Genomic DNA, 24,640 nt, shown 5'->3' with positions numbered 1-24,640 from the left:
TTGAACACCCGCAATTGCAGGTTGGGTAAATGTTAAAATCGTCGGGCCCCACGCAACTGCGGGGGTCTTAATGTCTAAAGGGGGGCTAATTCAACCTGCGCAGATGCAACAGGGGACGCTTGCCCAAGGATTTCAAATTGTTGCCGTCAATCCCTTCTTATATCCTCTAGCCACCGCCCACGAGTCCCACCTGCCACCACCTCCGATGCTCACACCACCCTACCCGATCTGGACAACTCCACATCCGGTTACCTTGATACGACCTCCATCTTCCTGAAACACTTCGGTTGTACCGCCCGCCCAATCCCAAGACATATCACCCGTCCCACTCCACGACGACGCTTCTACCGCCCCTTAGCAGACCACATTGCCCTACTGACCTCGTGCGTATCTCTCATGCCAAATTCCAATGTGGACTCGCGACCCTTTGGGAATACTTATGACCAATGGAACTTCGCCTGCCCCTTGCGACCGTTACATTCCCTGCGACACTTCTTCGGACCCACGCCTCGGCATTAACACTCCGTTTGCCCAAAAAGGTTATTGTATTCCCTCCAGTCGTTTTTCTCCAGGAACCCTACCAATCGGCTTTCTCCCCCTCGCCCAACCCATTCCGCCCGTTGCCACCCCTTATAATTCCACTATCTGCGGATGCCCAGGAGTCAATCTCGCCTTCACTGTGGCCATCGATCTCGTCACCATACAGTTGGTCCCCTTACATACAGTAAGCCCGGGCATTGAGTCCCTCCTCCCTCGTCACCGGTTGGGAACCCTTAATGCTCGGCTGACGGTTCACGCAACAGTTGTTGGACTTCGAAACCTTCGCCTGGATACGCCACGTCCGCCGACTGAGCGCTCATCAAAGCGGAAAGCAATGCCTTGCCGTGGACTAAAAGTGCCATCCTCTCGACTATAAAGCCGGCGCTTTACCCCCAACCTGCCAATCAAGTTCAAGCCCATCATCTCTTTCCAGCTCTAAGTAACAACAAACAACTAAACCATCATCTCTTCCCAGCTCAACTAACAACAAGCAACCAAACCCCAAGAGCTGTCCTCTACTCCTCCGCTACTTCATCTTCATCCAGTTTCCAGTTCGCGATGTCATTGAATAGAACGCCCAACCACCCGGTCCATACAACAAGCCTTTACGAGCCTCTTGCCGAGGTATGACTTTTAATTTTTCTTTAAATTTTAGTACTGACTGCTTCTAAAGTCTGTACCAGAGAACATCCGAGCAAATCAGTACGGCAATGTAACAACTCAATCGTTTATGCAATGTGGCGGCCTCGATGGTTCGACCCCTCGGGATTTTGAAGTCACTTTGAACACCAACACCGCTCTCAGCAATATCTTGCTTCCAAACGTTGTCTATTACATGTCGGGCAAAGTGATTGCTACCAACGACGGCAAGACTCCCGTCCTAACCTATAACCAACACTCCGTTTCACGCATCCGTGATATTGGCACCGAAGGGTTCGAGTTCATCAACAAAACCAATATTATCGGTTTGGGTTTAGTCATCAAAAGAGACGAAGTCACGAATGGAAATGAGAGTCTTTTGGAAGTCACAATGGAACACAACGACTGGGACGCCCAAGTAAGCTGATCATCTTCGCGCCCACTTATATATACCGACTAACAATTGCACCTCAGGAGCGACGTCACAAGACTTTCAAAGTCAAGTACGTGGTCCCTGGCTCCAAGAACTTCATCAAAACCCACTCGCTTTATGTCGTGGGCCGTGAATGCGAGATTGCTGGCGTACTCGTTGACTTCGATACTGATGACAAAATAGCCATTGTGCTTGTAAGCTCAACTGATTCCCTTTATCTGACAGACACTAATATCATTTTCAACCAGGTCAACGACTGTAGCATAACAAGCGGTCACCAACCAAGCCGCGCCTCCGGATCATCGTCGCCGACTAAGCTCGGTACTCACGGCAAAGGCCGAAATATGTCAGTTCGATTGAACCTTTTCCGTCGAATATAAACACTGACTTCGAACCTCAGATTAAAGCTAGGAAATGATGACTCGCCGTCTCTTTCACCGAGCCCTTCTCTATCCCCACCAAAACGGACTTTCATTCAAATGACCCCAGACGCGGGTCCTTCAGACCCCAAGGGAAAACAAAAAGCATTGGCCAAGGAGCCATTCGAAGAAGAACCCGACATCGACGAAGAAGTCGCATCCGAAGTGGCGGACAACGACGATGAAGACAATTGCCCAAAGTCTGGTCGAGGACGACCTCGCAAGGCAATCCTCAAGGACGCCGCGAAACGTCTCAAAAAGTTGTGAATCGTCTCGTGAGCTGGGTCCCGTGTCACCTTCCGCGTCCTTTCATTATTGTTTCATCCAATCCGGCCACTTTCTTGGTGATTCAAAGGACAAACAATTCAAGTTGAGCTTACGGAGCAACCCCCGCATACCGTTTTACAGGTAATCGTTAGCTATTTGTACTTCCATCGTCCCACGCTGCTTTTGACGAGTCAGTAACTCTCAAATTAGTTTCACTTTTCTACTCTACGAAATCATGTTACATTCAACTTTGTGAGCAATGCATTTAAGAAAGTCTTGAACCCTTAGGAAGAAGAGGATGAGAGTTCCGACAACAGTCAGCATGAATGTAAATGTTCTGCGTCTGGTTGACGGGGGTGAGTTACCGATTGCCGCTAAACTTTGAACAATTCCATGCCTCACCCTCAAAATGATGGCACAGGCAACATTGATGTCCATTCCCCATGTACTTCCGTAGTGCGAACTCCCCAATGCCTACGGGACGCCCCCGTGATTGATAACTAGGATGTAAAGGAGGAACTTTGAACGGAAATTCTTAACGCTGCCTACCAACACGGTTCACTTTTCCGGCGCAGCTTGAGACGCGACTGTCTGTTAGCTTGATTCCCCACCTGCCACCTGTTCAATGCTAGGCAAGGATTTCTACAACGTCTTTACGTATTGTCATGAGGAATCGGGCTAAACCACACTCGCGCCCTATTTCAGCTACGACCAAGGACGTGCGGGCCCGGGGCTGTATCTTGTGTATTGGTTTTTGCCTAGGCCTAGGGTCCAAACCCAAAGGCGCTTTGACAACAGAGAGGTTCTCAACTGCGTATTCAATGCCTGAAGGGCGTCTGGTTTCATCGTTTTCGACTAGGCCGAGGGCCAAAACCCACAGGCTCTTTGACGATCAAGAAATCCACCAATGCGTATCCGATGCCTACATCGTGTCTTGGTTTAAATCATACTTGCGGCCGGCAGCAGAGCGACCTGAAATCGACATTTTACATCATCCACAAATTCCCATCTGGATATCGAACTTAACCAAATCGACACATGCGATACTCATACGTTTTTATGAAACAACAATGGTAGAATTAAAAGGAAAAATTGTTACTAACCCTGCACGCAATTGCGAATCAAAGATTTTAGCTTACGACTTCGCAACTTTTCCTCTCAACATTGGAGAATGCAACCGGCCTTGTAATTCCTGCGGAGCGCTCCACTGGGCGTCTGAATGTTCGATTGGGGACCGCCATAAATCTTTGATCGATTACACGATGTGTTGCGGCAAGAACAAAGTCAGATTGCCCATTTTTGATGAAGCGGCGAAGTGCTACCCCAATGCTTTGAAGTCCCTATTCACCGGGACGACTCCTTGTAAGTTTTTTTGACGCCCCCTCCGATACATGAGCTTACACTCGGTTCCAGCCGCCCACAATTTTCAGCAGTTCACAAGAATGTACAATAATGCGGTATAGTTTACATCTTTACGAGCCAACATCGATCGATCAGTTCAAGGACCAATGGGCGTTAATGTTTTTAGGATGTCGGGTGGCTTAACGCACTTGATTTCGAGCATCGAACCCGTCGACAAATTGAACCCCGGATTTGCTCAAATTTTTGTTGTCGGCGACCACGGAACCAACGAAGCAGAACTCCGAGTTCGCAAAGCTGAAGGTTTGGGTTTTTCTAATGGGAGGGTTCCTGGGTTGTTACCTTCAACTGTTTCGACCATCATGTCCTTTATGTATAATCACAACCCGTACGCCAAACTCTTCAAATCAGCCCGACAAATCCTCGACGAAGCGAATGCAAAAACATTGAAGTTGAAAGGAATCTCGCGCCCGGGCGACGACCCGAAAAGGTATAACGAGCCAACGATGAGTGAAGTCGCAGCTATAGTATCGGGAGATGGAGAAATTGTCAAAGAAAGGGATATTATCCTTCATCGGAAAGACGACAAATTGGTCTCCATCTCCGACATGCACTCTTCTTACTTTCCACTTCGCTATCCGCTCTTCTTTCCAAGGGGCGAACAGCAATGGCACAAGCTTTACAAATGCTCAACTGAACAAGGTTCGTACTTTGTTTGATTTTTAGTTGAACTTCGCTGACATAGAATACAGTTCGCAACAGGAAGGTTGGTTCCCTGGAATGGTATGCCCATCTTCTATTCGAGCGGCCAGGCCATTTTTCAGCTATCCTCCGCGGCCGGTCTCTTTTGCAAGAATTAGTTGTCGACATGTACGTCTGTGTCGAGCGTCAGCGGCTTCAATTCATCCGTAATAATCAAGCAGCACTCAAGGCCAGCCAATACAAACAACTTATTCGAGGCCTTGAAAATCAGAAAGCATTCGACGCAAGAAGGATAATCTTACCAGCAACTTTCATCGGCAGCCCTCGGGGAATGTCCCAATTATATTATGACGCGATGGCCATATGTAATAAGTTTGGCCCTCCCTCGCTCTTTATTACGATGACAGCGAATCCAGATTGGGTGGCAATTGCGGCGATGATTCCAAAGGGAGAAAAAGCCTTCGACCACCCGACAATTGTCGCCCGCGTGTTCAGGCTCAAGGTCAAAGCGCTAATCAAAGAACTCGTGAAGATGGAAAGGCTTGGGCGGGTCGTTGCTTACGTCTACACCATTGAGTTCCAGAAGAGAGGGCTGCCGCACGCACATCTTATGGTCACACTCGATGACAAGGACAAACCGTCCACGCCTGAGAAGATTGACCTACTTGTATCTGCAGAAATCCCCGACGAAACCGAAGAACCTCAACTGCACGCCCTCGTCACACGCTTCATGTTGCACGGCCCGTGCAAGGGAAGATCCTGCTGGAAAGAAGGAGGCTGTAAGCTTGGATTTCCGAAACCGTACTCGCCGCGTACAGTCACTGTCGACGGAGCGTATCCAGTCTATCTTTGTCGTAACGACGGCAGGTTTATTATGAAGCATACGACACGCTTCGATAATGGATCCGTCGTTCCTTTCAATCGGGTTTTGACATTAATGTTCCAATGTCATATCAACGTCGAGGTCCCCGTTCACTCAACGGCAATTAAATACCTATACAAATATATCACCAAAGGCCACGATCGAAGCTATTTGGCGTTAGAAATGGAAGATGAAACACAAGCTTACGTCGATGCACGTTATATTTCTCCTCCAGAAGGTATGTTCCCTGTAACTGTTAGAAATCTTCTTTACCATGCTAATCAAAATTGCAAAGCTGCTTGGCGTCTATTTAAATTTCCTTTGTCGGACAGATCGCCGGCGGTGACAAGATTAAATGTTCACGAAGAAGATGAACAGGTCGTGTACTTTAACGACAATGAAGACGCGGAAGGTCAAGTCAAAAGTGGGAAAGCCTCAAGGACAACTCTGACAGGATTCCTGGAGCTTAACATCAACGACGCCGTAGGGGCAGAAGGTCGAAGAGCCCGGTCTCTACTCTACGCCGATATTCCGACTTTTTTTTGGTGGGATAAATCAAACAAAGAATGGAACCCTCGAAAATCACGAGCGGAGTCCGTCGGAAGGATTTATTCTATCTCATATTTGGCAGGCGAAAAGTTTTACCTTCGTCTACTCCTACTTCATGTCAAAGGGGCGATGGAGTTCGAGGATTTCAGAAGGTTCAACGGGGTCCTCTACGAGAGCTATCAAGCCGCCTGTAATGGGCGCGGACTTCTTGCAAACGACTCGCTTTACGATCTCGCAATGACAGAGGCAGGCTTGGTTCAATCCGGCTATCAATTAACCCAAATGTTTTCCATAATATGTGTACATTCTCCTCCGTCGGATCCAAACGCCCTCTTCGAAAACCATGTCGAGAATATGACTGATGACATGTTACGGGTAGATATGGACCGACGCAACAGTCAACAGTTGAGGCTTGACGAACGCCGGATGATGGGCTTGTTCCGGCTTGAAGCTATGATTGTCAGCATGGGTTCCTCGCTTGAGTCGTGCGGGATAAGTATTACGCGAGAAGAAAGGACTCTAATTGATGAAATGACCCATGAACGTTCAGTTCCGTTTAATCCCTCGCCGATCAGATCAAGACTTGATGCAGCAAAGATCCAGTTCAACAAAGCTCAAAGATCCATCTTTGGCAAAGTTATCAACTCGCTGGCGGGCCCGACCGGCAAGTTGTTTTATTTGGATGGCCCAGGAGGAACTGGGAAAACTTTCCTCTTGAATTCAATCATCGACGCCTCAGAACTCAAAGGCTATTCGAACATTGTTGTGGCATTGTCGGGGGTTGCGGCACTTCTGCTCCGCGGGGGCCAGACAGCTCACTCCGCGTTCAAAATCCCAATTGACCCTCTCGAGGGAGCTGAATGCCCTGTTCAATTGGACACGATGCTCGGAGAGAAACTAAGATCATGCAATCTCATCATCTGGGACGAAATCGTGACGATTCACCGGTTCGCTATTGAAGCAGTGGACCTTACACTCAAACGCCTCTGCGCATCGGAGAAACCGTTCGGCGGAAAGACAGTTGTATTTGCAGGTGATTTCCGGCAAATATTGCCCGTTGTAAAACATGACGAATACCCGAAATCGTGGGCTGCAACACTCAAGTCGTCAAGGATTTGGAATTCTTTGTTCCAACTTAAGCTCACGGAAAACATGAGGCTGGCTAGGGCGCTCGAAAGCGATGACTCACAATCCAATATTTGGTTCGCAAGAGGACTTCTTGCATTGGGCGAAGGCGTGAATCAGAAGAACGATTTCGAGATAGTCAAACTCAGGAATATAAAGACCCTAAACATTGGTCCCGATGAAATGAGTTGTGATGGGTTGATTGACTTCGTCTACGGCTCCCTTGCGGATATGGTTGGGTTATCTATCCCGGAACGACTCGCTTACCTGAACGACCGGTGTATTTTGGCGCCCCTCAACCGCACCGTGAAGGTCATCAATGATGAAGTTATGTCAAAACTCCCTGGCCAAACATTCCTGCTCTACTCGATAGACACACCAGACACCGACGCATATGAAAGCCTCCCTGAAGAGAACTTGAACAAGCTATCTCCACCCAGGCTCCCAGAACATGCGCTCAAGCTCAAGGTTGGGATGCCAGTGGTTGTCACTCGAAACCTCCGCATTGGAAGCGGCATCTGCAACGGAACCAGAATCCTGCTAACAAGAATATCTGAACACATTTTGTGTGGTATCCTAATGGGAGGACCTTTTGCCAGAGAGGAAGTCACTTTGCCCCGCATCAAGCTCCAAAGCAAGGCAAACAAACAATCCGGTCAATCATTCTTCCGGTTCCAATTTTTGGTTAGACCTGCTTATGCAATGTCAATCAATAAGAGTCAGGGCCAAACACTCGGGCGCGTTGGCGTTTTTCTGCAAACCGATATTTTTGCTCATGGACAACTGTACGTTGCCTTGTCTCGGGTCTCGAACGTGAATAATCTGCTTGTTGCAAAACCAGCGATCCGGGAGGGCGTAATAAATGTTGTCCACAAGTTCATTTTCAAACCCGCAACTCGGAATGGGAAGTCATCTGCGTAATTATTTTTTAGTCAAATCTTAAATTTCCTTTAAATCTGATTCATGTAGGCTTGAGAACGCCGCGAATGGCCGGTGGAATATTCTGACGAGAGTGGCATCTAGGTTAGCAGCTCGCAAGTTGTGGGCTATGATCCCTCGAAGTCCCAGTCACACACAGGCACGCCTCCTAGGATGTGTTGGTCCTACCTATCGACAACTCACGATATGAATCAACGATCATGGCTCATGCCACTGTTAGATTTGTTGTAGATACTTTGCAATTGTGCCTAATTGAACATTGTTTATATGATAATCGGCCACTAAGGCAAGCGGAAAACAAAGAGGCGCTCATCAAAGTTTGCTGAGAAATCATACTCGCGAGAGGTCTCCACTCCTCTTTGAGCCTGAGATGACTTTGAACCGCCGGATCGATCCCGGTATTTTGGCCTGTAACCCAATTTGAACTAACCTGACTCAGGAAACTAAGTTTGTCTTTTCAAACAAGGCTCAAGTCCGCGATCTGGCTTAATATTAAACTTGACATATAGTGTTTGACTTAATCGAAGCTGGAAACGCTGGCTAGCCTGAGCGGAAACTCAGGTGGCGATGATGGCTTAGTGATATCTTACAAACTTGAACCTGAGATTAGTCATCTCTTGCACCAGGAAAAATCAGTAGTCACTAGATGACAACTGACATGACACCTGCTCCAGCTGGCTATCCAGCCTCTAGTGCAATTTTCACGAGCTGATCCTCAGCTTTGTCCCAGGCACAGCTGCCTCCAGTCTTGGCACAGGACAAGCCACTGCTCAGCCTTTGCCTGAGCAAGAACGGGCATTGATAAATGCACACCTGTCCTCCGGGGGCACGCCCACGACCACGCCCTTCGAACAGGGCGTGTGGGACCGCGCACCCTTTATCAAGGGCGTGCACGCCCCCACATAGGCGTGCACAAGCGTGCACCGTGCCTGCTCGCCGAGAGCCCCTCGGTGGGTATGGTGTATGTATCCCTGCTCGCCGACAAGGATAACTCTCGGCGAGCAGGTATACAAACACCTGCCCGCCGAGCCTGCTCACGGAGAGCCCCTCGGCGGGCAGGTGCATCTATACCTGCTCGCCGAGAGAAATCCTCGGCGAGCAGGCATACAGATCCCACCTCGCCGAGAGCCTCTCGGCGAGCAGGTATACATATACCTGCCCACCAAGCCTGCTCACCAAGAGCCCCTCGGCGGGCAGGTGCATTTATACCTGCTCGCCGAGAGAAATCCTCGGCGAGCAGGCATACATATCCCACCTCGCCAAGAGCCTCTCGGCGAGCAGGTATAGTTGAACCTGCCCGCCGAGGGGCTCTTGGCGAGAAGGTATACTTGAACCTGCCCGCCGAGGGGCTCTTGGCGAGCAGGCTCGGCGGGCAGGTGTTTGTATACCTGCTCGCCGAGAGTTATCCTTCTCGGCGAGCAGGCAAGGCTCTCGGCGAGCGGGGATATGTATGCCTGCTCGCCGAGAGGTGTATGCCTGCTCGCCGAGGATTTCTCTCGGCGAGCAGGTATACATGCACCTGCCCGCCGAGCCTGCTCACCAAGAGCCTCTCCGCGGGCAGGTGCAAGTATACCTGCTCGCCGAGAGGCTCTTGGCGAGGTGGGATATGTATGCCTGCTCGCCGAGGATTTCTCTCGGCGAGCAGGTATAAATGCACCTGCCCGCCGAGGGGCTCTCGGTGAGCAGGCTCGGTGGGCAGGTGTATGTATACCTGCTCGCCGAGAGGCTCTCGGCGAGGTGGGATCTGTATGCCTGCTCGCCGAGGATTTCTCTGCGCGAGCAGGTATACATGCACCTGCCCGCCGAGGGGCTCTCGGTGAGCAGGCTCGGCGGGTAGGTGTTTGTATACCTGCTCGCCGAGAGTTATCCTTCTCGGCGAGCAGGCAAGGCTCTCGGCGAGCAGGTGCATGTATACCTGCTCTCCGAGAGGCTCTCGGCGAGGTGGTATCTGTAACTGCCCGCCGAGGGGCTCTCGGCGAGCAGGTATACTTGCATCTGCCCGCCGAGGAGCTCCCGACGAGCCATGGTGCACGCCCGTGAACGCCCATGTGGGGGCGTGCACGCCCTCGCACGCCCATACAGGGGTGTGCATGCCCTTTCGCCCTTTATCAAGGGTGTGCGGTCCCACACGCCCTTTTCAAAGGGCGTGGGCGAGGGCTTGCCTCCGGGGGACGGGTGTGTGTCTATCAACACCCGTTCTTGCTCAGGCAAAGGCTGAGCAGTGGCTTGTCCTGTGCCAAGACTGAGGGGCAGCTGGGCCTGGGCCAAGGCTGAGCAGCAGCTTTGCCTGGGACAAAGCTGAGGAGCAGCTTGTGAAAATTGCAAGCTAGAGGCTTCAGCTGTGCCAAAATGGGCACTGAGCTGTGTGCCAGCCAGCCCTGAACTAGCAGATGGAGTAGCTTTGGAGCTGAAACCAGAGCTGTGTTATGTCAGTTGTCATCAACTGACTACTTTTTTTTCCTGGTGTTGCAAGGAGCAGATGGGAGGGACTAGCGATGCGTCATTATTCATTAACTATGCATGGGAGGTTCGGTGTAGAATAAAAACTAAATGTGATAATGAAAATGCAAGATTAATTCAATATATGCGCCGGATAAAGCTATGGCAAAAGCTTCGTCATGAATGAGTAAACGGTTGAGGCAGAAGGTCTCCGACCGGCCGCGGTGTTCAGGATTACAAGTCGTTGATACAACATGAAACTTTGACCATCGAAAAATCTAAAATTTTCACGAGATAGTTGGCCGCGCCAACTGGGCCAAAGGATTCCGAAGGTCGAGCCCTCATCCCACATGTGACCTCTCTTGGCACTCGCGGAGTTGTCGATTGCTTGGACCCCGGTGAGGGGAGTGGTGGGTCCGTGTTCTAGAATGACTAGCCGGAAGGGAAAAGGATACATATGAATACATGTCAGAATAGGAAGTTTCAACAGGGTCATTCAGTGGGGGCAAAGTTGCGGGGGCGCTTACGTTTAAGGCCGAGTCGTTGAGGCCATGGTGGGCGTGGGATTGGGCTTGTTGGTTGCCATTGAAAGTAGACTATTGTGAGGGAAAAAACTTGAATGAGGCTTTCTGGTAAGAGTTCGGCGGCGCGAGCTTGGCATCGGGCTACAGTTGGCTTATGATGGTTACCTTTGCTACGACGGTAAATCGGGTTCACGTTAGCTTAGCGACTAAAGGCTGAAAGGATTGCTTAAAACCGGAGAGGTAGGAATCTGACCACTCATCTAACCAGTTTCATCACCGACTCAAACATCCAATCAAGGAAATTTGTGGGAAGGCATTGCAAAAGAATAGCCTCTTAACTTTAAAATGGAGTCGATTTGTTTGGTCAAATGGTTGAACAATTGTACCGAACCTCAAAGTTTACATTTTGCTGGAAAATTCAAAGCGATCTCAACAGTGAGCCTGATTGTTGAATTTGGTTAGATAGCGGACAAACTGAAACATCACTTCAATTTAGGCGCTCGAGTTTGAGAGATCTACGTTTGAAGTCCAAAGTATCAGGTCATCGGCGATGTTGTCAGGGGCAAATGTGGGCATGATTCCTAAGCTTTCAGTAAGCTTGAGCCCAATTTCGACAAACGTTCCGAGGCTAGCGTCTGGAGAATACTATAAGCTGGAAGGAAGTGTCAGCGTTGTCGATCGCAATGGAAATCAAATGTTACAGTATGGTTCTGAAGGTTTGAAGTGGAAGAGGTTTACACGTTGAGCCTCAAGAGTCGAGCCAGTTCAGATTCGTGGAACAGGTACAATACGCCAGGTCAAAATCGCGGGTACCGGTCTTGACAATTGCAATAAAACCGAAATAATCGTCGGCCACCGCGGACTCGTAAGTCGCCGTTCAATTGTGTCCTAACTTGCATAGTAATTTTGATTTTCTAGGCACTCCCGGACGGTGAATTTTACGTGAAATATATAATTGATGGTTCGATGGTGAACCTAAGTGATAGAGTGCGCTTGGAGCCTGGCGTAAAGGTTCATCTTGAAGGCGACTTGATAGATTTTTCAACGAGTCTGGGCCTTCTGGTTGTTAATGTGAGCCTGAGTCTCTATAGTGACAGCAGGACACAAGAAATGGGGGACAACAGTTTGATTTCTTAGGATAAAGAAAATACAACTGTAAGAGAAAAAGAGAAAGAGAGAGAAAGAAACCAAGCAGGATAAGATGGAAGAGAAGTACTAGGTTATTCTAGTGGGAATGCACGTCCACTGGCAATACTACTCTTCAGAAGAGTGCTGCTAATCTGTGCTAGAAGTGCTACAGCTTCCTCTCAGGAGGGTATCTGGATTAGATAAGTTTAATCCAGCCACAGTTTTTTAGACTTCTCTCTGGACAGTCAAGGTTCTTAATGGGAAACCTGAGGGACAGCCCTGCAACCTAGATTTTGAGGCAAAGGCCAAGTGATTATAAGGGACAGCCCTGTGATCAAGATAGAGGCAAAGGCCTGTAGAATTGGAGGGACAGCCCTGTGATCAAGGAGGAGGCAAAGCAAGAAGAAAAGGCAGATCAAACAAGACACAGAGTTGTACCTCTGAGATAATCAAGGTTCAGTGAAAGAGGTTACTTACTGTCAATATCCTAGGCGCCTGTGACGGTAGGTATACTGGGAGTAGAGTAGGCTCTTTGGTGGTGATCCTGGGGTTATCTGGGTGGTGGTTCTGGTGTGCTGAAGTCTGTAGATCCGCCTCAGGCAAGGGGGATCCTGACTACGAAAATTTTCACAGTTTGCTTATGTAATTTACATATGTACATGTGGTTTGGCGCGCCTGGTAGCGCTGACACGTCACAACTGCGCAAGGGCGCCATAACTCAGTAACTCAGGGAAGGAGTATAGTTACAAGGAATTTATAAGTTGTAACTAGGGTTAAAATTGCATGAGGAAACAGAATATGAAGTCAAAACAAGGTTATCTCTTAAGATGAAAAAGATATAAAGTAATTTATATGTAAAAAAGGTAGAACAGGCAGCTTTTAGGTCAGCTGTGATGACTCTAAGGCTGACATTCCCTACCACCAAAAGGGTTGAATTTCTATAAGAAATTAAACCACAGGGTTAGACCTCTTCTCACTTCTGAATTTCCTGAGAAGTATAGCAGAGTCTTGAATGTCTTTCTCAAGGAGCCATTCATCATGATCAGCACTCATACCTTTGTATCTAGCTAAGTACATCATAACATCTCTGTTCTCCACTCTCAATCTCTTGTCTCTGAGAATCTTTTGTATGACTTTACTCTGAGGGGTCTTATCCATAGGGGGAATGACAACTTTGACTTTCTGTCTCAAGGGGAACTTATCTGGATTGGGGTCTCTGTATGGTTTCACCAAGCTGACAGGAAATGTTGGATGTTTCCTGCTGAACTCTTCAGTCAGTATCACTTCTACAGCATTCTTCCCATGTAAAGCTTTCACAAGGAATGGTCCAGTGAAGGAGTCTCTCATCTTCTTAGGGCCAGACAGGTTGTTGAAGTTTGCTGTGGATATTAGGACTTTATCACCAATTTTAAAAGATGGTTCTTTGTGACTCTTGTCCCATCTCTCTTTGTTGTAAGATGTAGCTTCTGTTATGCATTGCTCAGCATGTTTTCTAGCTTTCTCAAAGATCTTTCCATAGGCAAGAGCAGTAGGATGAATGTCTACAGAGTCTTGCTTCAAGAAATTCCTGGGAAGGTTTGGGATCCAGCCTTTTTCCAGGATGGCAGGAGGTTTTCCAGTGGTTGAATGTATGCTGGTGCAATATGCTAGTTCAAGGATTGGTAGAAGTGAAACCCAATCATGAGTGTAACCATCATTGTCTTTGAATTCTAGACCATATGCACAAAACCTCCTGATCATATCTTCAAGTGTTTGAATCATCCTCTCAGCTAATCCATCAGTCTGAGGGTGGTAAGCTGTGGAGAAGGAGAGTTTTGTTCCCAGCATACTATGTAAACCAGTCCAGAATTCAGATGTGAACTTAGGGTCTCTATCAGAGATGATGATTCTGGGTATGCCAGTCCTAGGCATTACTCTGTTCCAAAACAGTATGGCAGTGTCCATGGCAGAGTCATCTTTGAAGCAGGGTACAAATATAGGGGTCTTGGAGTATCTGTCCACTATTACCAGACAAGCATTGAAACTAGCAGCTCCTCCAGGGGACAAGGAAGTTACCCAATCCATGTTAATAACATCCCATGGTTTTGAAGGTTCCTCAATTTTCATGAGCAGTCCAAATCTTTTGCCTGTGGCTTTATTTGCTTTCTGGCATCTATCACAGGAAGAGCAGTATTCACCAGTGTCTTGTTTCCAGTTAGCCCACCAAGCAGTATCAGCTACTTTTTCTAAAGTCCTGTCTTCAGAAAGATGACCTGAGTAGACACTGTCATGGCATTCATGCAAGATGGTGTTGATACTTTCTTTGTCAGCTAGGACTAGGACAGAGTTGTGTTTCTCTCTGAAGTAGATGAGGCCATCAAATATAGAGAATCTCCCTTCATCATATAGCTTTCTCCAAGGATCTTGTAAGGAATTTTTCAGCTGGGCATCTTTAGCATCTTTCAACAAAAGTTCAGACAATATAGTAGTGTTCTTGTCTTGCTTGTAGCCTTCTCTCACTGAGTCAAAGAACTCATTCTTGAAAGTAGAGACATGTATGCCCATGATGGGGAATCTATCATCATCCTTGTCTTCTGGGTCATAAGCAGGGTTACTAGGATCATTTGGCAAAGCCCATCTGCTCAGTCCATCAGCATTCTTGTGAATATTCCCATCTCTGTGGATTATGGTCATATTGCCTCTGTATTCCTGAATAGCAATCTGCCACCTGAGCATATGTCTATTGGGAGTCTTCATGTTCAGTAGTGATCTCAAAGCTGTGCAGTCTGTTACAACATGAAAGACACTGCCATCTAAGTAGTAATGGAGTTTTTCCAGGGCCCAGACCAGACATAAGCATTCAAGTTGACTAGCACCATATCTTGTTTCACTGTCTTTCAGTTGTCTGGATATGAAAACAATGGGTCCTTCTTTTCTCACTCCATCAATGACTTGGACTTGATGTAAAGCAGCACCTAGACCAGTCATGCTAGCATCTACATATAGTGTGAAGGGATGGGCCCAGTCAGGAAACAGTAGCAATGGAGCTGTGGTCAGTTTCTCTTTTAACAAGTTGTAGGCTACTATTCTATGATGAGTCATCTCATATATGACATCAATCCTTGTCAGTTCAGTCAGAGGTTTTGCTATCTCTGCAAACTTCTCAATGTGTTGTCTGTAGTAGCCAGCAAAACCAAGAAATGATTGCATTTCTTTCCTACTACTAGGTACAGGTTTTTGGAGAACAGCAGCTACTTTATTCTGGTCTATTCCTATGGTAATACCAGACACAAGATGACCTAGAGCTTTGATCTGATCAAATCCAAAGTTACACTTCTTCAAGGAGATTTTCATGTTCATGTTGATAACAACTTTCAAGATCCTGTCTATCCTATTGAGGTGTTCCTCCCAAGTGTTGGACATAATGATGATATCATCAATGTAGATAATGACCCACTTCTCATCAATTTCTTTTCTGAATTCAATGTCCATCATTCTCTGGAAATGGGAGGGGGCATTCTTGATCCCAAAGGGCATTCTCAGGTACTCATAGATTCCTTTGTGCATAATAATCCTGAGTAGATGTCTGGAATCTTCTGCAATGACATTCTGGTGAAAACCTTTGAGTACATCCATGCTAGTCAGGTACTTAGCTTTAGCCAGGTTGTTCAGAGTCTCACTGATCTTAGGAATGGGATACCTGTCTGAAGCAGTATAGGAATTCAAAGCTCTGAAGTCTCCTACCATTCTGGACTTTCCATTGTGCCAGGCAATGATCACAGGAGTAGTGATCTCAACTACCTCATTATGACCAACTTTTCTTAGAACATTCAGGTTTACTAGCTCTTCAATGTGTTGCTCAAGAGCTTCTCTGCTTTTGGGGCTGGCAGGATAAGGAGGTCTTCTGAGGAGAGGAGGGTAGGGTCTCTCAGTTGTCAACTTGATATGGACTTCATGACCCTTGATGGCACCAAGGGGCTGATTGGTGTTGGAGAAGGCAAGGTTGTTATTGTAGAGGACTTCAAATAGCTTCTCCTTTTGCTCAATAGTCAACTTATCACTGAATTTGGCTTCACAGAGTTCTTCTGTAATAAATTTCTGCAGTTGAGGATGGGACTTCTTTACAGCAGAGATTTCATTAGAAGGGCTCATTTTCTCCAGATGATGAGACTTAAAGCTGAATTTCTTCCTCTTGTTCTCATTTCCAATGGTAAAGAATCTCTCTTTGCTGTTTGTGATGTCAAAGCCATAAAGAGACATGTAATCATTTCCAAGGATAAGATAGTTAATTCTTGCATTTTTCATGACTACAAATTCTGCTAGAATTCTAATAGAACCTTTAGTGTGAGGAACAATTAAGGCCATTTCTATTATGCCCATTGGCTGTAATTGGTCACTACAGCTGTGAAATTTAGCATGGTTAATTGGCATGAGCTTGTTTTCCCATTCTGGTAATATAGAGTCTAGAAATTTGTTGCTGATGATTGAGCAAGAAGCTCCACTATCAAGAAGACATGATTGTTCTCTGGATTCAATGAGGACAGTAGTAAGATTTGCTTTTCCAGTAAGATGAGCTTTTCCTCTATCAGGCTTACATTTCATCAGTCTAGCATCTTCTATGTGGGAAGACTGGCAGGATTTGTCCCAGGTCTGAGGTTGATGAGTTTCAGCTTGAATTTCAGCAATGGAGAAGTCTTGGTTTATCTCACACTCTACAGCATGTGCTCCAAAGTCAAAATCAACTAAGGGATCATAATTGGCACCATTTCCATTGTCCATGGCAAGAATCATGTGATTGGTTCTATGATTCTCTTCTTCTTCATCTAGTTCTGATTCAGATTTATGTGGTTCACCTTGATCTTCTCCATTGTCACTCTTGGGATCATCATCATCATCCATTCCTACATTATTGATCCTGTTCTTCTTCTTAGGGCATTCCCTGGAGAAGTGGCCAGTTTGTTTACAGAAATGGCATATAAGTTTTTCTTTCTCAGGGGCAGAGACAGGATTCTTTTTGGTAGAGGAGTCAGTTGGCTTATCAGTTTTCTCAGGGGCAGGATTGCTTCTCCATTGGGATCTGTTTGGAGTGTTATAATTGTTTGTCACAGGCTTGTTCCTTTTCATGACTCTGTCTATGACCTCTTCAGCAATTATAACCATGTCCTCAAAACTCATTTCAGTGGCATCTCTTTTGTATCTGCTTTTAATAGCATGCTCAAGGTTTGGAGGGCACTGCTTTAAGATCTTCTCACAAATAAGATACTGACTGAGTTCAGGTTGATAAGCTTTCAGTCTTCCTCTCTGATTACCAAACCATTTGTGGATTTTCCTCCCACCATAGGTGAAGTGATCATTCTCAAACTCTTGTTGCATTTTCCATTTCCAGTTCTCAGTGCCAAACTTATTTCTGATGGCATTCTTCCACCAAGCCCAAGATTTGTTTCCATACTCATCTCTGATGCCTAGGTACAAATTCCTTGCAGTATCAGTTAACAAGATTGTTAATCTACTGATTATCATGTTATCCAGCATCAAGTAGTCTCTGACCAGGATATCAGTATTTTTAATCCAAAGCTCATGATTGTAAGGCAATTCTCCAGAGAATTTCTCCCAGTCTCCATTTTTGGGGATACCTTTCCACAGTTCTTTTCTCATTTCAAAGTCTATAGCTCCATGATCAATGTAGGGGAATTCCTCTTGGGTCTTAGCATCAGGAGTATTGCTAGCAGGCTTAGGAAGGTTATCTCTTGGTGGTCTCTGGGGTTCAGGAGTAGGAACAGGAGGAGGTGGTCTGTGTTCCTGTTGTTGCTCATGGTGGACATTCTGGAAGGGATTATTGTATAAGAGATGAGGGGGTTGGTCTCTGTCATCTGGTATTAACACGGAATCCAGCTTTGAGCTCACAGTGTTTACTACAGAAGATATGTCACTGAATCTTCTCTTAGATTGTTCAAACCTGTTGTGCTCATTGGCATGAAGGTCATTGATCTGATTACCAATGGAAGTAAGATTGTTGCTCACTTTCTCTTCAAAATCTTTCAGATTTTGGCCAATTGTATCCATGTTAGAATGACATTGTGATTCATTTACCAGAATCAAATCTTGAACTGTCTCAAACTTATCATCTATGTGTTTTTTCAGTTGTTCTAACACATTGTTATTCACTGTGGACTTCTCTCTGGCACTTTCTCCTATGTTGTTCAGGATTTGATCAAGCAAAAAGGGGATGAATTCATTTTTAAATAGATCAAGAATGGAATGATTCAGGACATCTTTAAAATTGCTGACACAAGATTCAAGAAGGGTACCAGGAATGGTTTCAACTGTACCAGATAATTCAGAGAGAAATTTTGAGAACAAGACTTGTAATTTTTCTTCTAGAAACAAAGGACCATTTCTAGACATTTCAGAGTTAAGATTATTGAGAAAAAATTCTCTATTTGAAGGATCAGAGAGATTATCAATGTCTAAACTGAGGCCTAGCGGTGAATCACTACTTAAGGAACTTTTAGGTAAAGATTCATCTAATAAGGGCCTCTCCCTCTGGCTCTCCCTTGTCCATAGCCTCTCCTCACTCCTCGTGTGGCTCTCATCAGGTATTCTCCTATTTCTAGAACTCTCTGAGTGTTGTCCTGAGGGCGTCTCCAGTTCCTCCCTGATCCTCTCCAGTTGTTTTGAGGAGGAGGGGGGTTGTGGCCTGCGAATTCTTGCGGCATTTGCGGATAATGGGGTGGATTGTAGCCGCCAGTTTGAAGATGCGGGCTGGGGCGGAATAATTGAACTACCTCTCGCGGTATAGAAGCTGGTGGCGGCACTAAAGCTAGCTGCGAATGAGGCCGGGATACTTGCGCCGTGGAGTTCTGCGGACCTAGACCGTTGTTCTGGTTCATTAGAGAAACTTCCAGGTTGTGTAGCTCGTCTCTGGGTATCCATTCTTGACAGAGACGGATACCGTCTTTCCTCCCAACCAATTCTATTATCATTTCCTGCGTCATAGATGCTTGGGAGAGGAGGCGCCTCATGGTTAACGTGTTCTGCGCCTCCCTGGCGCGGACAAATAGGTCGAACTGTTCGTTGAACATGCTGATGAGGCTGGAGAGCTCTTCCTCTTCCGGGATAAGGTCCATGGGACCGGAGGACTCCTCCCGTCGAGGGCTCTGAGTGTACGGAAGGAGGGCTAGATTGGGCGGCGCCGTGGATCTCATGCCCTCTGGGTTGATAGGCTGGGAGGGCGGTTGACTCGTCGGGGGAAGGTTCACCGTCAAGTCTATCTGTTCCCTGTCGATAGGCCGCGGAACCGGCGTGGATCTGCTCGACGCTAGGGCTATGGAAGTTTCCCTCGGCTGGTATAGGGCCGGAGGGATCCCGGTATCTGGGGGGAGCGGCTCCTCTTCCGGGAGCTTGAGGAAATCCTCCTGTAGAGGCGGCAAGGCTGCTTCTAGCCCTTCGAAGCCGTTCTTCAGCGGCTGGGCTAAGGCGGGTACCGGTGGCGGAGCTCTTCGGAGAGGTCTCGGCCATTTCTAAGGTGAGGAGGCATCGTGATAAAGAGAAAAAGAGATTAATTTAAGCGGAAAGAGAGAGTTTTTTAAGAATTAATTCGAGGTTAAAATACCTTGGGACTTAGGTTTAGAAGATAACCTTTTACTTTTACGCGTCGTAGTAGAGGTTTTTTTCTTAGTTTCCTTTGCGCTGGGTTTCGCGGCGGATTTTGAGGTCCAATCAGAGATATTAACAGCGGCGGTGACCTTGCGGCGACGGACTTTTGGGTATTTAGTCGTAGCAATAGGGGTCCAAGAGGAACTATTGATCCAGTTTCCTTCTTTCGGATCAGTTACGCGGTTGTCGTCGTAGTTCTCGTCTTCTGCGCTAGTCTGCGCCGTTACGAATTTTTTTACGGTCAATTGCGGCAATTATAGTTAAGAAGCAGGAGAATCTTTTGAGCGTACTCCGTTTTTCGCTATCTCTTCTTGATCCGAAGATATGGAGGGTTCTGGGGAGGATAAGTCCGACGAAGGGATAAATAGCGGCGCGGAGGAGTCGCAGTTCTGCACTTTCACGAGTACACAGAACGTAAAAAAAATTTTTCAAGGGTTCAGTTAGGAAATTTATCAATGTAAAAGCAATTTTGGATGATTTTAGAAGAATTTTAGCGTTAGTAGGATATGTAGAAAAAATTTTTAAGGTGATTTTTTCGAATTTTAAGAGTTTTTTGTTTGAGTTAGTCAGGAGGATCAGTCCTTTGGCTTTATAGCAGTCTAGAATTATGAAAAGGTGAGTATTTTTCCCGATGAGGCCCCCAATTGTGAGCCTGAGTCTCTATAGTGACAGCAGGACACAAGAAATGGGGGACAACAGTTTGATTTCTTAGGATAAAGAAAATACAACTGTAAGAGAAAAAGAGAAAGAGAGAGAAAGAAACCAAGCAGGATAAGATAGAAGAGAAGTACTAGGTTATTCTAGTGGGAATGCACGTCCACTGGCAATACTACTCTTCAGAAGAGTGCTGCTAATCTGTGCTAGAAGTGCTACAGCTTCCTCTCAGGAGGGTATCTGGATTAGATAAGTTTAATCCAGCCACAGTTTTTTAGACTTCTCTCTGGACAGTCAAGGTTCTTAATGGGAAACCTGAGGGACAGCCCTGCAACCTAGATTTTGAGGCAAAGGCCAAGTGATTATAAGGGACAGCCCTGTGATCAAGATAGAGGCAAAGGCCTGTAGAATTGGAGGGACAGCCCTGTGATCAAGGAGGAGGCAAAGCAAGAAGAAAAGGCAGATCAAACAAGACACAGAGTTGTACCTCTGAGATAATCAAGGTTCAGTGAAAGAGGTTACTTACTGTCAATATCCTAGGCGCCTGTGACGGTAGGTATACTGGGAGTAGAGTAGGCTCTTTGGTGGTGATCCTGGGGTTATCTGGGTGGTGGTTCTGGTGTGCTGAAGTCTGTAGATCCGCCTCAGGCAAGGGGGATCCTGACTACGAAAATTTTCACAGTTTGCTTATGTAATTTACATATGTACATGTGGTTTGGCGCGCCTGGTAGCGCTGACACGTCACAACTGCGCAAGGGCGCCATAACTCAGTAACTCAGGGAAGGAGTATAGTTACAAGGAATTTATAAGTTGTAACTAGGGTTAAAATTGCATGAGGAAACAGAATATGAAGTCAAAACAAGGTTATCTCTTAAGATGAAAAAGATATAAAGTAATTTATATGTAACAAAGGTAGAACAGGCAGCTTTTAGGTCAGCTGTGATGACTCTAAGGCTGACAGTTAACGTGAGCTGTCTATTAAAAAGTTAGATATGTAGGCGTTACTAACCAGTCGATTCTAGGTGGCGTGTGGGTTTGCTGGATCCCCTCAAGACTATACGAATGGGAAAATTAGAGAGGTGATCGTGATTGAAGATTGAGACGGCAAAGATGAATCAACTCTATCATCGGGCGTTTCTTACGTGTTCGCTCAGCATAAACCTGTTGTATTCGCGTCTTTGGATTAGTTTATACCGCTGGAGTTTTCATCAATCCATAGTTTTCCCATCATCAGATCGGATGTTGAGTTGCTGAGTTAGCGTCTAGCTGTGAAATAAAGGAGGAGCGGAAATGAGCCATTTGGAACTCGCCGTACGAGCAACACGAGGTCAAAGCTCGGGGGAGGTCTTTGTGAAAATGAATGTTGCGTGCTGTGGGATTCATTGGGCAGATGGTTAGCCGATTGGGTTGATCTGTATTAGTCGCGCAGGGGAGGCACTAAACTGTACTGTCACTTCGAGGAGAGGTCGGCGTGGGAGTAAATGAATGTTATCAAATGGCCAGCTTCTGCGTTGCTCGTCCGTCGGGGAGAGGTTGGTGCTCAAATGTTGGTGTTGTATGCGCAGGACTTGAACTGTCGCTGATGGTCGGGGGTCGGAGGAATTGAATTCGGGATGACCTATCGCGAAAATGTTTTAATTGTGTCTAACATGAACATCCCTTACATCCGCGTCACCTTGTGGAAATCATCCCTTTACATCAAGTTGGAATCAATTACGCCGAATCGTCTGGGAGGGGAGAAAAAGGTTGCAATGTGAGGCTTGGGAGTGTGTTGCGGGTCGAGTCGGAGCATATTCAACTAAGTAAAATAGGAAATTTTGTCTGGTTTCTAGGTTGAATGATCGCCCGGATGACGTTTGGGACAATTGGACCATAGGCAAATATTCGGATGGCATCGACCGCGTTTATGGAGAACTGTCTGACGTGGCGTCACGCTTATATGGAAATACTGCCGAATATTTCAGCATGCGATGCATGATTGTCTGAAATCTCGAGGATAGGCGTTCGATCAACTCGAAATTAGCGGCGATGCATCCGAGTAAGGCATTTGTTTGTAAGGCTGGGGTCGTGGCGGAAATAGACGGGATTGAGTCGATGAGTATTATTTCAAAGTCGCTGTTACTCGAAAAAATCAGGCCGGACATAACAATCGAGTTGAAAGTCGGGATGCCGATAATATTAACTAAGGACTGTACTCATAGTCAGGCCGGTGAAGCGATGGTTGCCATGAAGAAAGGGTCGAGGTTGGTAGTCGTAGCCGTCAAGGAGTCGATGATTACGGCGAAAATGATAACTCCGGGGAGAGTTGGAATGGAGCTGAAAATAGGAAGAACGATGTTGTATTGCGACGACGTGAACAATCAAGATTATGCGTACTTAAAACATCAATTCCCAGTCGTGCTCGGTTACGCGAATGCGGAGGGGCGTTGGAATATCGTATCGGAGTATCGTGGCGGGAGCAGGATCCGTCCGGGTTGAAGGTAGTGGGTTGAGTCTTCTTGATTGTCTGGGTGGTTGGAGCTGCGTTGACGACGTGTGGTTAAATTCGTCATGTTGGACTATTCTCTGTAGCATTGGCGGCGGGGTGGCGGGTGTGGACGGGACCGGTGGACGCGGTTGGTGCCGGGGATGTTGTTGCCCGTGGAGGGAAGATGGTGGCCGTTGGACGGCTGCGGCGGCGTAGCCGCGTTGTACTCTAGTATACCAAATGTGACAGATGGAGTACTACTTGACTGGGGAGCGTCGGTGCACGTAAGTGGCGAATCTCCTCTCTTCAAAGTCAACAAAAAGCTGACCAGTCCACGTACCTTCTATCTGGCGGTATCCAACTGCAACATCACGGTTACTGAAATCGGAAGTGTGACGATCCCGACTCCAAAGGGACCGCTGAAGATTAAAGACGTATATCACTTCCCTGGTGTGGATGTTATCATCCTGTCGACTGGACGATTACTCTCAGATGGCTGGAAGCTAGTTTATGACGGGACGCAGGCGACACTTTTTGACCCTTGTAATAGTAGTTACAATACCGTATTCCACAACTACTGCTGGTCTCTCAAGACCAGCGCCATATTGCAATCAAAAAAGGTCTCTGAAGTGCCTTCTTTCGACCCATATCTCTGGCATGTCCGCCTCGGTCACGTGTCCGACAAAGTTGTTAAAAACTTCCTCCGCACCAACTTTCCAGAAAAGAAAATTGCATGGAAAGCTTTCTTTTGCGAGCAGTGCGCGAAATCAAAGAGTATGGACAAGAAATGCCTCGGTATGGCGACTCAGATCCCTCGGGACAAGCCACTGGATTTTTGTGTATCAGATGTCATTGGCCCGCTGAATCTTGACATCAACGGATGCCGTTATCTAGTCACTCTGAGGGACCACGCAAGCACGTATACATTCTGTGCGCCGATGGTCAACAGGAGCGAAGTTCCGGATAAGATAATGTCGTGGATTAAACACCTGAAGACCGTTATTAGAAAAGCGCCGTCATACTTACGCTGCAATAACGTGCTCGAGTACACTAAGAGTCTGAAGCCGCAACTAGAAGCCATTGGAACTACTCTGGCACCAGTGACACCCTACTCGCCATCTCAAAATGGTGAAGCGGAGCGCGTGAACAGAACGCTTGGCGATATGGCCCGGACTATGCTGCACGCCAGCGAACTGTCCAGCATCTGGTGGAGCTTTGCTTACTCCACAGCCGCCCATATCCACAACCGCCTGCCGAACTCACGTACTGGTGACAAATCCCCTTTGGAACTACTATACAACGTCAAACCGCTACCAACAACCCTGTATCCCTTTGGAGCCCGCGGTATCATCCATATCCCAAAGGAGAAGCGGAAGAAACTCGACAAACGGGCTCGTGAAGGACAATTACTGGGGTATCCAGCATTAGGATCTGGTTGGATATTCTGGGTACCTAGTGAGAAACGGATGGTACACTCGGCATCAGTTAAATTTCCCGACTTCCAAAAACTGCCCGTCAAAAAATCCTGCGCTCAACCAGCGCCTGACCTGATTGCACCGGTAGAAGAGTCCGAGTCCCGTGTCGATCTGATCCTCAAACAGGTTATGCTTCAACTAGGAGAAGAAAAAACCTCAGAAATTTCCGAAGAGGGACGGCGTCAAATGGAACTATTGTCTACGGCGGAGGAGCACAACCTGCCCAAAACAATCAAGCAAGCTCTCTCTGGACCGGATGCCAATCTTTGGCGAGCGCCAGCGGAATATGAAATGTTGAAATTTGGCCAACTTGAAGTCTGGATCCCGACGAACGCGCCAAAAGGATGCAAAGCTCTTGGTGCTCGGTGGGTTTTCTCCATAAAAAGGAAACCTGATGGAACCATCGACAAATACCGAGCTCGTTACGTTGCGAAAGGCTTTAACCAACAAATGGGGCTAGACTATAACAAGACCTACGCTCCGA

General features: G+C 46.9%; 3 protein-coding genes across 3 annotated transcripts; all 3 read left to right on the top strand.

Annotated features, from left to right (window-relative positions):
* Positions 1 to 409: 409 nt before the first annotated feature.
* Positions 410 to 893, top strand: PtA15_11A242 (uncharacterized protein; the record flags this gene model as incomplete). Its single annotated transcript, XM_053161130.1, has 2 exons — positions 410 to 724; positions 804 to 893. The coding sequence occupies 2 exons, from the start codon at positions 410 to 412 to the stop codon at positions 891 to 893; spliced, it is 405 nt and encodes a 134-aa protein (XP_053025107.1).
* Positions 894 to 2,029: 1,136 nt separating this feature from the next.
* On the top strand, positions 2,030 to 2,298 carry PtA15_11A241 (uncharacterized protein; the record flags this gene model as incomplete). The annotated part of the gene is made up of 2 exons (XM_053161129.1): positions 2,030 to 2,039; positions 2,102 to 2,298. 2 exons carry the CDS (start codon positions 2,030 to 2,032, stop codon positions 2,296 to 2,298), a joined length of 207 nt encoding a protein of 68 aa, XP_053025106.1.
* A 19,529-nt stretch (positions 2,299 to 21,827) lies between these two features.
* Positions 21,828 to 22,913, top strand: PtA15_11A240 (uncharacterized protein; the record flags this gene model as incomplete). The annotated part of the gene is made up of 4 exons (XM_053161128.1): positions 21,828 to 21,967; positions 22,047 to 22,130; positions 22,215 to 22,687; positions 22,786 to 22,913. 4 exons carry the CDS (start codon positions 21,828 to 21,830, stop codon positions 22,911 to 22,913), a joined length of 825 nt encoding a protein of 274 aa, XP_053025105.1.
* Between the last annotated feature and the right edge of the window lie 1,727 nt (positions 22,914 to 24,640).

This window comes from Puccinia triticina, chromosome 11A, assembly GCF_026914185.1.
Source record: "Puccinia triticina chromosome 11A, complete sequence".
In the NCBI taxonomy this organism is placed as follows: Eukaryota; Fungi; Basidiomycota; class Pucciniomycetes; order Pucciniales; family Pucciniaceae; genus Puccinia; species Puccinia triticina.
Note: the sequence above shows the minus strand (reverse complement) of the source record. Positions and strands in the feature narration are given on the sequence as shown.